The following is a 16,311-nucleotide window of genomic DNA, read 5'->3' on the forward strand; positions in this document are numbered from 1 at the left end:
CCAGATTTTTAAAACACACTTTTAGATTAACCATACATTTTTCTTTTAATTTTTTTATTATGAAATATTATAAATATACAGATAAGACTAGAGAATAATTTAAGGAACACTGATATAACTACCACTGTAAACTTTAGCAGATACAACACAATATTAAGTAGTATGTTGTTGCTTTAAGGTTTTTTTTTGGTAAAGAAACAAAAACAATTTCGGATTCATTTGTAGTCCCTATGTATCTTTCCTGAGTCCATTTCCTCCCTCTGTGAAGAAACAGGAGTTCACTACTGTTACGCATTTGGTAGTTTTCATATTGTCCTGCATGCCTGAAATTACTTTTGAGGTTTTTTTTAATGTGATGTTTGCTGCTCAGTCTTTAAGTGTTGCCCATTTAATGTAAAGTTAATAGCTTATACTTTCTCTTTTTTCATATTAGCATTCATTGTACAGTACACAAATTAACTACTACTCTTTTTGACATACTTTTACTTGGGTTGAATTGGTTTATTTTTATTCCAGCTGAATTTTGAGAAAATAATATTAATGACATTAATGGTGTAAAAAAGATTGCAAGGGGCTATAAATAATTGAATCAATGATTTCAAGGGTTTTAGAGTGTCTGTAAGCGAGTCTATCCTTTCACTTCTAGCTGTTAAATTTGGTCCCACAGGCTCAATACAGTATATGAAGATAGCTTTTTTGACTATATACTTGAAATGATAAGTGAATTTCTGTGACAAATATCATAAACTACCACAGAAGACAGAAGCAAAACTGAGATCCTCTCTGGGAAAAAGATAAGAAAAAAGGGAAAACAGCAGAGAAGTAGAAAAGACAAGACCCACAGCAGTTATGACAAATTTTCCTGAAAAAAGGCAGAAACTTTAGATTGAATTGATAGTAATGCCAGTTATATATAGCATTAGAGCCACATTGGAGACAAAATGATACAGCTTAAGAACAAGTGAAGACATATGAGATAAACAAAAAGAAAGCAAGGGTTGATTGCTATGTTAATATCAGAGTGGATGTCAGAGTAAAATTTAAAAACTGAAGTTACATGGACAGACATACTAAGATATATAAAACTTAGAAATACACTTGGTGTAGTATTTTTTGAAAGCAGTTCAAGAAAATGAATTACATTTTTAAAATACCTGCTTCTAACAATAAAAAGATGGTGGTTTCTAGGGGTTTGGGGAGAGGGAGGGAGGGAGGAATGAATAGATGGAGCACAAGGGATTTTTAGGGCCATGAAATGATTCTGTATAATACTATTGTGGTGGCTACATGTCATTATGTATTTGTCAAAGACCATAAAATGTACAACATCAAAAGTGAACCCTAATGTAAACTATGGACTTTGGTTGATAATAATGTGTCCATGTTGGTTCATTGATTATACCAAATATGCCACCCTGATGAGGGATGTTGAGGGTAGGGGAGTATATATGTGTGGATGGGGAGGGCTGTGTGGGAACTCTGTATTTTCTGCTCAATTCTGCTGTAAACCTGAAACTACTCTAAAAAAAAAATAGTCTATTAAAAGAAAAACAAAATACCTGCTTCTAGGAATCAGTTTGAAGTGTGTATTGAGATTCAAGAATAAAGATGTGCAACTCAGTACTATTAAAAACAAAATATCCAGCAGTTGAGGAAAGGCAAAATAAATTTGAAATATATGTTCAGCAAAAGATGTAGCCTTTGAAATTTGTATTTAAGAAGAACATATTGACAAAGGAAAATGTTTATGATAAAGAAAAGTACATGAGACAGTATTTAGTATATAAATTCAACTATAAAGAAGTGTGTGTGCAGGAAAAAAAACTAGATGAAGATATGCCAGAATATTAACAATGGTTTATAAGTTGACAATATTGGGTGATTTTGGTTTTTCCTTTATACTTTTCTGCTTTTTCCAGATTATCTACAGTAGACCTGTATTAATTTTTCTAATGATCAAAAATTATAAATGAAATAGAGTATATGAACAGCCTTACGGTAGTGTTTCTGTGCGTATTCATCTTTTAGATTACTACTTAAATGGAATGGCTTCATAAATTATTTCAGTTTGAAAGATCAAACTTACCACATATGCTGATTCTGAAGATCAGTGTAAGCTGCAAATCATTTACACTTTTCCAAGTGCTTTAGAAATTAATTTTAGAATAATTCAAGTAAGAATGTAGATATGCTTTTTATGTTACATCAGATTTTTCTTTTCAATAGGGCTTTGCAGTCTGCCGATGTAATTGTGTTATTTGGGGCCAGATTAAATTGGATTTTGCATTTTGGACTGCCTCCAAGATACCAGCCAGATGTGAAGTTTATCCAGGTACTCAGAGAGGAGAGGTTTCAGTCAGAGCTGTCTGGAGTTTATTGTTCTTTTCTCAGCCATTATCAGCTCCACTCTCTTCTTGGCTTTTGTGAACAATCATTTTTCTTTTTATAAAAGTAGGATTTTATAAATTGTCTAGCATAATTATAGGTACCAAAGTAAGCTGCCTTTTCAAGACTGTGAAACATAACATACCACTTTACTTCTACGCAGAATACCTTTCAAAATCAAGTCTTAAACAGTTTGAAAAGCATAATGTGCCTCTTCTTCATAGTTCAGGTGTATCTAAGGTAGACAAAAGAGGTTCAAGTAGGATGGTAGGTTAGAACAAAACACTCAGCATTGTTGGGAATCCCCAAACCTTCGAACACTCTTTGATTGGAAATCTCTAGAAACAAGCTGGTTTTATCTGTGTCATTAAACAGACTGTTTGAAACAGGCTTCTGCGTCTTTGTGGCCTTCTGTATAAGCCGGTTTCCTTAGTAGTGTGGGGAGTACTGCCTGCACCATGCCGTGCAAACCTGTCGGCCCTGCAGATTTTGTAGAGGGGTTTGATGGCCCCGCCCCAGTTACCGTCTTCTCCGTTTACCTTTTACTTCTTCAGGGGTCAACTTCTAATAGTCCCTTTCCCCTTGGGGCTACTGGAAACTAAAACCACAAACAGGTGAGACCTGGGTTGCTGTGGAAGATGCTGCCACCTCTCGATTGCCCTCTTGGTTACAGAATAAAGGGCACCCCCTTTGGGGGCCTGAATTACTCCTGGCAAAAGCTGTTTTCGCTTGCCCATGGCCATGCAGAAATGCAGCGTCTGAGTAAACGGGCAGCAGGCACGCGGCGCCCTGGGAGTGGTCCCCACCACGTGGTTCCTGGGCCGGCGGCGTCAGCAGCACCTGGGCCACCTGCTGAAGTCAAACTCCGAGGTGGACTCTTGCAGTCTGTGGCTTAACAAGCCCACCGGGTGATTCTATTAAATGCTCAAATTTGAGAACTCCTTCTCTGACTAGGAATTCCTGTGCAATTAAGAACATTACTATTGATTAGACTCAGAACCAGAGTTGATCATGTCAGATGCATTCCTGTGGGTATGACGGAGCAATACCAAAGTTCTACGGAGTATTTTTAAATGAGGGAAGATAATGAGGCTTCTGTACTAGCCATGATACTCATGTAGTTCCATGGATTTTTACTTTTATTAAGGAACTTCTTAAATATCAGATCTTTATCATATGTTACACATACACAGTCCCTTTATTCAGTCTTAAGTCTTAAAGATTTTTTAAGAATAGACATGGCTCATTCTGTAACCTCGTCTCTTTTTCAGGTTGACATCTGTGCAGAGGAGCTGGGAAATAATGTAAGGCCTGCCGTGACCTTGCTAGGAGACATAAATGCTGTCACTGAACAGGTAGGCGCTTTCGCCTGGGTTTTAGTTTATGCGATTGGTCTTCAGGGAAGTCAGTTCTTGAAAATGTTTCCTTCTTGATTCACTTGATGACAGGTCTATTAATAACTATTTGAAACAAAATTTATGATGGAAAGCTATTCTTAAACATAACTAGGGAACTTGGTAAATCCAACTGCTTGTATATACATTTGTGTGTAAGTAAGTTAAGCGTTTTTGGAAGGTAACTGAAAACTTAAAGGCATTCAGTCAGTAAACTGATTCAGCCGCCTGAAGGACTGTGCCGTAGCCCCCAGAGGAGCTGAGCTCACAGCCAAGAAACGGCTTTATGTACCGGAAAAAGTTTAACTTAGTATTTCTTTAGGCAAAAAGGAGATTTTTGCTCTTCAAACTGTAATCAGCGACTTATCCAGATTGTTATTATTTGTACATAATTTATGCATTTCACCGTGACAGGAGATAAAATATAGGCACACTTGTCAACCTGGTTTTGGAGACAAGTTGGTATTATTATCATGATAATACATGTCACGTATTAAAACACTCTGGAGCGTTTGGTCTGTATCATGGGAATCCCTAGGTATTTGGGGCCATGAGCCTTCTGGCAAGTGTTCTGTTCTATGGTGGAGTATTTTCCTTCTAGTGTCAAAAACAGAGGAGGGCTTAAGAGCCCCCTGCCTGTGGGGTGTGGAGGGGGTAACGTTTCCGCTTTGTCTTACGGGAATCCCAGCATCTGGCAGAAGTCTACACTGAACCAGGCAAAAACTTTACACGTTATCTGTTTGTCTTCTCTTGGTTGTTTGCTGCCTAGAGGAAAGCAGGGAGTATGAGTGATGTGAAGGGCAGGATGAGAGAGGTGTCCTGTTTTCTGTAAGAAGAGATTTTTATGCTAATGTGATATAAGTTTATTCTCAAAAAAGAAAAAAAATTTTGTGATTTTTTTTTTTAGCTTTTAGAACAATTTGATAAAACACCATGGCAATATCCTCCAGAGAGCAAGTGGTGGAAAACTCTGAGAGAAAAGATGAAGAGCAATGAAGCTGTATCCAAGGTAAGACGGACCCACTGAAACCCAAGGACACTTCAAGTTCATAGTTCAGTTAGTTCTGTCACAGCGTGGCATATGCATTCCTGAAGTCAATTACATACCTACACACAACCCATTCATACATGTATCACAGCAGACATGGCACCTGACGCTTCTCGTGGCAGTGGGCATTGGAAGGCTGCAGCCCTGAGTCCCTGGGAAGTGTGGAGGGAGGGGATCTGACACTGACAGCTGTCAGAGCCCATGTGGACGGTTGTGGCTCCCTGTCCTCAGTTTGACCTTGGCACCAAATCACAATTAACCTTAAATCCTGGGGCACGTTTTTCTACCTTTAAGTTGTAAGTCCTTCAGGGCATGCATTTATAATAGGTGTTTAATCAAAATTGAAAATCTGATCTAATACATAGTTGCCTTTTTAAAAAATTTCTGCCTTATTGAGGTAAAACTGACATGTAAAACTGTAAGATACTTAAAGGTGCATCATGGTGCCCTGACGTTCATGTCCACTGGGAAGGAATTCCCCATCTAGTTAATTCACACACTCATCACCTCGCATCTCTCTCTCTTTTCTTTTTTCTGGGTGAGAACATTTATAGCCTCCTTTTTCAAATAACTTTTGTATCGCTGCTGGAATCTTGCAATTTCCTCAACTGCACTCGTGGCTTTGCCCGATAGCTGAAGGCTTTGGAAATTGTAGTAATGGGTGAAACCACCAAACCGTCCACTCTTAGCCCTGAAATGAGCCGCTTCTGCAGGATTTGGCAATTTCTGTTTAAAGTCTTTGTATATAGATAGTGTTTTTGCTTTGATTGTGAGGAAAGATGTTTCTGATTTTTTCCTCCGTTTTGTGTATTCCCGTGCATCTTGATTCAGCTGAGTGTGGTTTTCTCATCGACGGAGTCGTGCATAAGCAAATAGGAAATTCCGGTTATGCTCATATTGTTCCCTAATACATCACTTGTCTTGGAATAAATTCACATTTTCAAAACAAGTAGCGTTGGTTTATACATGATTCTTTCATTGAAATTTTAATCAATGACTGTTTCTCCTATCAAGAGCCAGTCTCAGTTCTATTTCCTGAGTGGTATCGTGATTAATTCCTTCTTTTTTCCGTAGGAATCACCTTAGTGTAGGATGGAAGGCTCTTGCCTCTCTTCTCTGGTGCAGGAGTATAGGAGGGCCCCTCATCCATCGTGGGTATAACCTCCAGTGGACCGGACTAGCACAGGTGGAGAGGCCGTGCTGGGACCAAATGGGGCTTTGCTGCGAGAGCCCATGTGGCCTTCTCTCAGCGTGGAAAGGTGTCAGCCAGACACGGGCATTTACCTTGCTGTTTTCCATCCATTCAGGGTGGAGGGTGAAGCATATCCCCTTTATTCTCCAGTGCGTGTGCGGAAGACCCAGATTTTCAGATTTTCTAAAACCCAACTTCATTTTTTTAAGCATAGGGCCATATTTTAGATGAAAATATTCTAGAATAGAAATTTCACTTTTTCTGAGGCAGCGTTTTCCTGAGAGTGCTCAGATAAGAAGGACTGTTTAGTCTTGTTTAACCCAGTACTTCCAGACGTCTTGGTCTTTAAGATGCTAGTGTGTGCTGTGGATCTCCAGGAAGAGGGACATTTCCTGGCTTACTTGATTGTGTCCCACACTGGGACTGTGGGCCCTGTTCTTCTTAGCGTGCCCCCCGGGACTGTGCACGGATCAGCGGCTTCTCAGGGGCCCTCTGGAGGCCACTTGGGAATCTCTTAACTTGTTTGTTGCCTGTGTCCTAGTAAGTTTGAAAGTATTTAGTGACACTGTTTATTTTTATTGTTATGTCAATCTGATTTGATTGTATTTCCCTCTAATGCTTTAGGAATTAGCTTCCCAAAACTCCCTGCCTATGAATTATTACACAGTATTCTACCATGTTCAAGATCAGCTACCCAGAGACTGTTTTGTGGTGAGTGAAGGAGCAAACACTATGGATATTGGACGCACTGTGCTTCAGAACTACCTTCCTCGGCACAGGTACAGCTTCCAAAAAAGGAATTCTGATGATGAGAATGTGTTAAATTTGAAACTACAAAAAGCAGATTAATAAAACATTTGAGAATTATCTATGTCCAGCGTATAAGGACGTATTTCTTAAAGTATTCTTAGGTGGGGTTTTGTAGAGTTTTTATCCTTGGTATGGCCTCGAGATCATGCGATAACTTGTACACCAGGTGTTCTGAGGACGCGTTCACAGTCTTCCAAGCAGTCAGTGATTTTTCCTGCTCATTCTGCTTATCTTTGACAAATTAGTTCCTTACAGTCTAAAACTTTACACTAAAGACAGTGTTTTTATTCTTTATTTTTCCACAAGCCATGTGACTGAATAGATTTGTGCCAACCCCACCATCTGTGACATGCCCCAGAGGGTTTCATTTTCGCTTTGTTTCCCAACAGGCTTGATGCTGGTACTTTTGGAACAATGGGAGTCGGTTTGGGGTTTGCCATTGCAGCTGCCATAGTGGCAAAAGATAGAAGCCCAGGGCAGCGGGTCATCTGTGTGGAAGGGGACAGTGCATTTGGGTTTTCCGGCATGGAAGTGGAAACCATCTGCAGGTAAAACAGCATCCTGAATCAGAGCATCTCTTTCTCCAGAATATGAAAAATCACACACAAGTCCCACTAGCCTAGCAAACACCAAGCATTCACCCTGTGCCAGGTGCCCTGTTCTCTGCACTGTGCTGTGTCCTGAGGACGCTAGTATAAATAACCCGAGGGTCTCTTTTATCCAGGACAGTGTGTTCATACCTCTTTACCGCATGCCAGAAACTCACCACACTGGCGGGGGTAGTTTTGAGGTCACTGAAGAAAACATTCTGGTCTGAAAAAAGCTTGTTTTCTGCAGGGAGATAGCAGAGCTTGATGGCTAAGAGCATGGCCTCTGGGGCAGGTGGCCTGGATTTAAACACTGGCTTGACCAGTCTCCTCTAAAGTGGGGATACGTACCTTACTAGTTCCTACCTTAGAGGACAGTTGTGAGGAACAAATGAGATAATCTAGGTGCTTGAGAGGGTATTAAGTATGGAAAGTGTCATTCTTACTGACAACGGGATCTATGAAAACCAAGGTTCAGGAAAGCTTGGTGATTTGCCCGAGGTCCATAACTGCACAGTGGCAGAACCAGGTCTGCCAGCCCCAAATCTGGCATTCTTTCTACGACCCCATGATATTTCTGTTAATGATTTCATAGTCTTTATTAGGACAACAAATGCTTAATTTTCAGTCTTCCCCTAATATTACAAAAATGCTGATAGAAAACTATCCATTTTCCAAGTTAAAATTTCAGTCCCATGAAAAGAAATTGCCTTAGAATGATGAATGATTTCCTTTGTATTTTGCTCTCAATTTTAGGTACAACTTGCCAATCATACTTTTGGTGGTGAATAATAACGGAATTTACCAAGGTTTGGATACAGATACTTGGAAGGAAATGTTAAAATCTAGAGATGCTACTACAGCGTAAGTAACCCAGAACAATGTATATTTACTTTTTTTCATCTATTTTAATCTCTCTTTAAAAAGTTCGCTGTATTGGAATGTGCTTACCGGGTGTAAGTGTTGCTTGCCTGCACGGTCAGCCCCTCTGAAGGGCAGGAACCCGCTCTGCATGGTTGGTTTTTGCACATCCAGTGTTGATTGGGCACTTCAGTAAAGAGTTTATGATCAGGAAGCCACTGAAGACTTGGGTGAATGAGTTTGATCTCTAAGCCTTGTTAATGAAAGGGCTTATAGCAAAATGCTTCCAGTCCTGCTGTTCCTACTGCACCACGTAGGAATATGGATGCTTAAATATTACTTACGATACAGAAATGTTTCCTTTTACCACTTGGCTCAGTCTTGATTATCTGTTGACAGAGGCAAACTGAGACAGCAGTGTGGCCGGCTGTGGGCTACGAGGGCTGTGAATCTGAGTCCGCTGCAAGGGAGCGGGCGTGCTTACCTAGGCCTCGCTGACTTCATTTGTTGTTTTGCTTACTGTTTTGTAGTCAACATCCCTTTTTTTCCTCTCTTTTGAGGGGTTTCATAATAGTTGACGGTGTAGCCTGCACTGTGCAGTTTAGTAATCACTAGGCACATGTGTCTATTTAAGTTAGATTAAAAATTCACTTCCTCTTTTTAACTAGTCACATTTCAGGTGCTCACCACAACAGGTCACCAGTGGCCACTGTACTGGGCAGCACAGGTAAAAAATTTCCATCATCACAGAAAGTTCTATTGGATGTTGCCATATAGACAAGACAAAATGTATGGGACGTTTAATGTACCGGCATCTCGGTTTGCAGAAAAGTATCTTTCTGTTCAGTCAAAATTTTTCCATGAATTATTTCAGAGAATGACTTTTTTCTTAACTTGTGACCTCCTTTTACAGAGCCCCTCCGATGTGTCTTCTGCCACACTCACATTATGAGCAGGTCATGACTGCATTTGGAGGCAAAGGGTATTTTGTACAAACACCAGAAGAACTGCAGAAATCCCTGAGGCAGAGCCTGGAAGACACAACTAAACCCTCTCTCATCAACATCATGATTGAGCCACAGGCCATGCGGAAGGCCCAGGTAAAGGCAATTGCTAAGCAGAAATGCATCTCCCCTCCCACCCCCAAAAGTATCTACCTCATAGAACACCCTGTAATTTACAGAGTTCTTTCTAAACCATTTCTGAACTTAGCACTTTGATTTGTTTGTTCAATGAATATTTATTGAGATGTGTGTTAGGTGTGCTGTGTCAGGTGCTAAGAATAGCATGGTGAGCAAAGCCAGACTCAGCCCTCACCTCATGGAGTTTACTGTCCAACAGGAGAGAAGTACAGACGAGTCACCTCTCAACTGAATGTGTCACAACAGAATGAGGCAGTTTCTCTGAAGGAAAGAAACCCAGCTCTGAATGAACGAAAAACAAAACAATCAGATTTATACTGAGGTCACAGGGAAGGCTTCTCAGAGGAAATGATGCTTAAATGAAGGATAGGTAGGGGCAAACTCAGCAAAGAGGCAAGAGATGTGCAAAGACCCTGTGGCAGGAGGGAGCACACAAGTCCGAGGAGTTGCAAGAAGGCCAGCGTGGCTGGAGGGCAGAGGGTAGAGGAGGCACAGTGGAGGTGAGACTCTAATAGGGTGATTTGTGCGGTTACATTCACAGTTAGTTACTTCGGCCTCTAAAGCAAAACCACAGTGTGGATGATAGCAGTGAGATAAATGACAGTGTGTAGTATGTTCCTCTCCAAGCCCAGATTAAGATGCTGTTCATACTTAACTTTGTGCTCGGGTCCTGGTCCCAGTACTTGCTTTCTCTTATATTCCTGTCCTCCACGCTTACACCTTGCATTTCAGGTGCTGTTTTCAGCACAATAATTTTTTCGAAGTAGTTTCTATCTTGGTTCTTTATACACATATCTGCTGTTAAGATTTTTTCTTTTTTTGAACAAGACAGTGGACAGATGGGCAAATGGACACCTGGACAATGAATGAAATGTAAATTAGCTAATTTGGAAACTATAAAATATATAGAATTCTACTGAAATTCTGTTTCTGTAAAAACAGATACTAAGGATTTTGGTGAAAGGAACCAAGGGGAACTATAGGACAGCTGGAAAACAATAAAATGGCAATAAGGACATATGTATCAATAATTACTTTGAATACTAATGGATTAAATTCTCAAACCAAAATAAATAAAGTGGCTCAGTGGATACCAAAACCAGACACATCTGTGTGCTGCCTCTGAGAGACTGACTTCAGCTGTAAGGACACACAGACTGGAAGTGAAGGGATAGAAAGGGATGACCCATGCATATGGAAACCAAAAGAAAGCTGGAGTAGCAATACTTGTATCAGATTAAACAGACTTTAAAACATAAAGACTGTAGTAAGAAGCAAAGAAGGGCATTACATAATGACAAAGGGGCCAACCCAACAATAGGACGTAACATTTGTAAATATTTATGTAGACAACATAGGTGCACTTATATATATAAAGCAAATATTACCAGACCTAAAGGGAGAAACAGACAGCAATAATATTAATAACAGGAGGGGACTTTAACACCCCATTTATATCAGTGGATAGACCATCCAGACAGAAAATCAGGTAAGAAACATCAGCCTTAAATGGCAAAATTCTAGCACACTGAACCCAGCAGCACATGAAAAGCATCACACGCCGTGGCCAAGTGGGAGTTATAGGGATGCAGGGTGTCTCAGCATCTACAGATCAGTCAGTGTGTACACTGCATGAACGAAGTGAAGGGTAAAAGTCATGTGATCATCTCCATAGATGCAGGAAAAAAGCACAGTGACAAAATGCAGCATCTATTTATGGTAAAAACTCTAAACAAAGTGGGTATAGAGGGAACATACCGCAACATGGTCAAAGTCATATATGACAAGCCCACAGCTAAGACCATATTCAACAGTGAAAAGCTGAAAGCTTCCTCTGAGATCAGGACCAAGAGAAGGATGCTCACTCTCACCGCTTTTATTCACCATGGCATTGGTGGTCCTAGCCAGAGCACTTAGCCAAGAAAAAGAAATGAAAGGCATCCAGATTGGAAGCAAAGAAGTAAAAGGGTCACTATTTGCAGATGATGTGATGTTATATAGAGAAAACCCTAAAAACTCCACCAAAAACTGTTAGAATAAATAAATCCAACAGAGTTGTAGGATACAAAATTAATACACAGAACTCTGTTGCATTTGTAAACAGTAGCCACAAACTATCAGAAATCAAGAAAGCAATGTCATTTACAGTTGCATCAAAAATAATAAAGTATTTAGGAATAAATTTAACCAAGGACTTGGAAGATCTATACTCTGAAAACTATATGACATAAATGAAAAAAAGTGAAGAAGACACGAAAAAATGGGAAGATATTTCATACTCATGGATTGGAATTTTAGCAGTTCATATTGTTAAAATGTCCATACTATCCAAAGCATTCTACAGATTCAGTGCAGTCTCTATCAGAATTTTAATGGCATTTTGGAAATAGAACAAACAATCCTAAAATTTGTGTGGAAACACAAAAGACCTCAATTAGCCAAAGCATTCTTGAGAAAGAACAAAGCTAGAGGCATTAAATTACCTGATTTCAAAATATATTACAAAGCTTTGGTAATCAAAACAGTATGGTATTGGCATTAAAACGGACACATAAATCAATGGAACAGAATAGAGAGCCCAGAAATAAACCCAAGCGTATATGGTCAATTAATTTATGACAAAGGGGAAATGAATATACAATGGAGAAAGGACAATCTGTTCAGTAGATGGTGTTGGAAAAACTAGGCAGTCGCATGGAAAGAATGAAATAAGAACATGTTCTTATGCCATTTTTATACCATGTTCTTACACAAAAATTAAAGTGGATTAAAGACTTGAATATAAAACCTGAAACCGTAAAATTCCTAGAGGAAAACTGGCAGTAAGCTCCTTGACATTGGTCTTGGAGGTAGTTTTTTTTTAATCTGACACCAAAAGCTGAGGCAACAAAAGCAAAAATAAACAAGTGGGACCACATCAGACTAAAGCTTCGACACAGCAAAGGGGACCATCAACAAAACAAGAAGGCAACCCATTGAATGGGAGAAAATATTTGTAAATTATATTGTGTGATGCAGGGTTAGTACCTGAAAAATATAACGAACTCATTTAACTCAATAGCAAAAAGTAAACAGTCCAGTGTAAAAGCAGAGAGAAAATATAAATAGACATTTTCCAAAGAAGACATACAGATGGCCAACAGGCACATGAAAAGATGCTCAGCATTACTAGTCATCAGGGAAATGCACATCAAAACCACAATGAGATGTCCCCTCACACCTGTTAGAATGGCTGTTACCAAAGAGACAAGAAATAAGCGTTGGTGAAGATGTGCAGAAAAGGGAATCCTTGTGCCCTGTTGGTGGGAGTGTATATTGGTATAGCCATTATGGAAAACAGTATGCAGGGTCCTCATAAAATTAAGTGCAAAACTACCATGTGATCCGGCAATGCCACTTCTGGGTATTTATGTGAAGAAAATGAAAACACTATCTCTAAACGATACATGCACTTCCATTTTCCTTGCAGCATTATTTACAATAACCAAGATATGAAACAACCTACAAGTTGGATTATTATTCAGCTATAAAAAAGACTGAAATCTTACCATTGCAACAACATGGTTGGGCCTTGAGGGCGTTATGCCAAGTGACTTAAGTCAGACAGAGAAAGACAAGTGCTGTATAATCTCATGGAATTTAAAGCAAACAAAAACATGAGGCTCCTAGATACAGAGACAGATTGGTGGTTGCCAGGGGTGGGTGGTGGGGATGGGAAAAATGGGTGAAGGGGGTCAAAAGGTATAGAAAACAAGTATGTCATTGGAGATGTAATGCACAGCATAGTGACTATAGTTAATAATGTATCGCATATTTGAAAGTTGCTAAGAGAATAGATAGTAAAAGTTCCCGTCACAAGAAGAATTTTTGTGACTATGTATGGTAATGAGCGTTAACTAGACTTACTATAGTGATGACTTCTCGATGTGTACAAATACCGAATCATTATGTTGTGCACCTGAAACTAACGTAATGTTATGTGTCAGTTATACTTCAGTTTCACAGAGACAGAGGCAGGCTTTGGCATAGCCTCCCCTGGGCTCTTCACAGAGCAGAGAGAAGAGATACTTGGGGAGAAGCATGCTCAGGGGGGTGATGAGCAGAGAGAGGTGTTGGGGAGATGGCATTAGCAGGGATCTATGTGGAGCAAGCAGGCAGACTCTTGTTAGGTCGGATTCACAACTACTCTGTACCTTTGTGGGTTTAATGATTGCCTTTTAAAAAAAATCTAATGAGGGAGGAGGGTGAGAAGGGATAAACTTGGAGTTCAAGATTTGCAGATACTGACTAGTAGCTATAAACAGATGAACAAATTTATACCGTAGAGCACAGGGAAATATATTCAGTATCTTGTAGTAGCTCATGGTGAGAAAGAATATGAAAATGAATATATTATATTCACGTATGACTGAAGAATTGTGCTGTACACCAGAAATTAACACAACATTGTAAACTGACTATAACTCAATAAAAAAAAAAGAAATCCAAAAAAAATTTTTTTTAATTCAAAATATCTAGTTGTTGAAGTTTTTAATACTTTGATTTTGTTTTGACACCTCATTTTCTTACTGTGAAAAAATTAGTTCCCAACAATACTAATTACTTACTTGATTTTATCCTGATGCACACACACATAGACATTAATTGTTACATATATAAGCTATTGTAATAGCTTCAAAATCACAATTTTAGTACGAATATAAACCTACTAAATTCAATTTAAGACATCTTTGCAGGTGTTTTTTTCCTTTAGTTATACAGTGAAAATACAGAGCTTTAAAGTCATAATAACTTTTCTCAAAGTGGTTATGCCACTAACTTTATACAGTTAGTTTCATTTGTCTAATTTTTGGCTTTAAATGGGTTTAAAAATATTTTTAAAAGAAAATCTAGTTGTTGAAATGATTTCTGCTAGCTAGACTCACAGTAAATAGGTCTTAAAATCTCATGGCATTTTGTCTGCAGCTGAGTATGTGGCTGGGATGTTAGTTTTGCAACCCAGGACGCCCTCCTCCAGGCATCAGGGTATCAGAGTCCTAGGGAAACTAAAGCCACAGAGGCTTGGTAAACACGTTCAGGACACACACACAAAATAGTCTTGACACCTGTGCTGGTCACGTAGGGGCCCAGGTTGTCCCTGCACTGCCTTTCTAAATGATCTTTGAAAGGTCTATTCTCTAAGTTCTCTATGAATTTGGGGTGGGTATGGCTGGAAAAATACAAGTTCTTATTTCTTCTTTTATGATTTGATGAAGATTATCCTTGTATTTTTTGCATGTACCACTTAACATTTTTTAATCTTCATTCCAGTAGAATTCCACACACATTATGGTTTCTAAGCGTTGATTTTTTACTGATGGAGTGTGTCCATCACCATTTGTCATTCTTTTAAAATTGAAGTATAGTTGATTTGCAATATTATGTTAGTTTTAGGTATATAGAATTTCTATAGATTATACTCTATTTAAAGTTATAAAATGTTGGCTATATTTCCTGTGCTGTACAATATATCCTTGTAACATGTATTTTTATATGCAGAAGTTTGTGTGTCTCAATCTCATACCCCTATCTTGTCCCTCCCCCATCCCTCTCCCCACTGGTCACCTCTAGTTTTCTATGAATCTAAACAAATATGTGCACCCCAGTGTTCAGAGCAGCACTATTTACTATAGTCAAGACATGGACTGCAACCTAAATGTCCACTGACAGATGACTGAATAAAGGAGATGTGTATATATATATACATATGTTTGTGTATATATATATGTGTATATATGCATATATACACACAACAGAGTATTCCTCAGCCAAAAAAATGAATGAAATTTTGCCATCTGCAACAACATGGATGGCAGATGGACCAGAGAATGTTATGCTTAGTGAAATAAGTCAGAGAAAGAAGAATACTGTATATTACCACTTATATGTGGAATCTGAAAAATAAAACAAATGAATATAATAAAACAAACAGACTCGCAGATACAGGGAATGGACCAGTGGTTACCATTTGTCATGGAAGCGGTCTGGCTGGCCACTTCCTGCTATAATACAGGGAGGCCCTAATCTCCACAGCTGCCTGTGGCCGGGTCACTCATGTGCGATGACTTTAGTCTTGGGCAAGGCTTCTGTGCACTGGCCTTTCTACCCTCGTTCTTAGACGTGGGAGCTCGGCCCTCTGTGAGCTGCCTCCATCTTCTCGCTTCTTTTGCATGGATTTCTGGTGCTTTCAGACTCGTTTTTTTGTGCCCTGATTACTATTAATAGTGGAGGACCTAGAAAGTGATTTTAGGTTGTTTTGTAGGAGAGACGGCAAGGTTCACTAATGGATTTTTATTAGTTCCTTTTTGGGAAGAGCTCCAGACCAAAGACAAACTTCATTTACCACCATCGTGGCTAGCGTGGTGCTAGCGGGACTTTTAGAGTTTAGATCAAGCGAAACAGGATCTAGTTTGAGACAGTTACTTCTTTTGACTGAATGCTTGTCTTTCTTTTTCTAGGACTTTCACTGGCTGACCAGCTCCAAAATGTGAAGACTCCGGTGAGTGGCTTGAGGAGCTTTCTCTTTCCTGTGAGGTGGACTTTTATTTTCCACAGCAACATTACTATAATGTTAAAATTGTTGTGCAAAGAAAAATAAAATACATTTCTAAATGATATTTTATAATAAAGGAATTGATTAAAAAACATTAAAAGTTACCACCAGTATCTTATCACAGAAATAACCACTTAGATGAAAAAAGTTTATTAAATAGCATTGTTACACATCAGTTTTCTTTTAAGTAAACCTATTCCTGAAGTCACATATCTTTTAAAAACATCTTCCAAGGAAGAAAGTTCCAAGAACTGTCCAGTGCCAGGCGTGTTCTGTAAGTTGGGTACCTGGACTCTCCCT

At 39.1% G+C, this 16,311-nt stretch overlaps 1 protein-coding gene across 2 annotated transcripts in view; it reads left to right on the forward strand.

The window, feature by feature from the left end:
- Positions 1-16,105, forward strand: part of HACL1 (2-hydroxyacyl-CoA lyase 1) — a 31,122-nt gene extending 15,017 nt beyond the window's left edge. For both annotated transcript variants that reach the window (XM_006190796.3, XM_032489185.1), the window contains 8 exons: positions 2,227-2,332; positions 3,657-3,740; positions 4,687-4,788; positions 6,644-6,798; positions 7,219-7,377; positions 8,173-8,280; positions 9,191-9,377; positions 15,917-16,105. In XM_006190796.3, coding sequence (XP_006190858.1) covers positions 2,227-2,332; positions 3,657-3,740; positions 4,687-4,788; positions 6,644-6,798; positions 7,219-7,377; positions 8,173-8,280; positions 9,191-9,377; positions 15,917-15,949 — 934 coding nt within the window. In that variant the 3' untranslated portion in view covers positions 15,950-16,105. The remainder of the gene's footprint in view (positions 1-2,226; positions 2,333-3,656; positions 3,741-4,686; positions 4,789-6,643; positions 6,799-7,218; positions 7,378-8,172; positions 8,281-9,190; positions 9,378-15,916) is intronic.
- Positions 16,106-16,311: the final 206 nt, after the last annotated feature.

This window comes from Camelus ferus, chromosome 1, assembly GCF_009834535.1.
Source record: "Camelus ferus isolate YT-003-E chromosome 1, BCGSAC_Cfer_1.0, whole genome shotgun sequence".
Lineage (NCBI taxonomy): Eukaryota > Metazoa > Chordata > Mammalia > Artiodactyla > Camelidae > Camelus > Camelus ferus.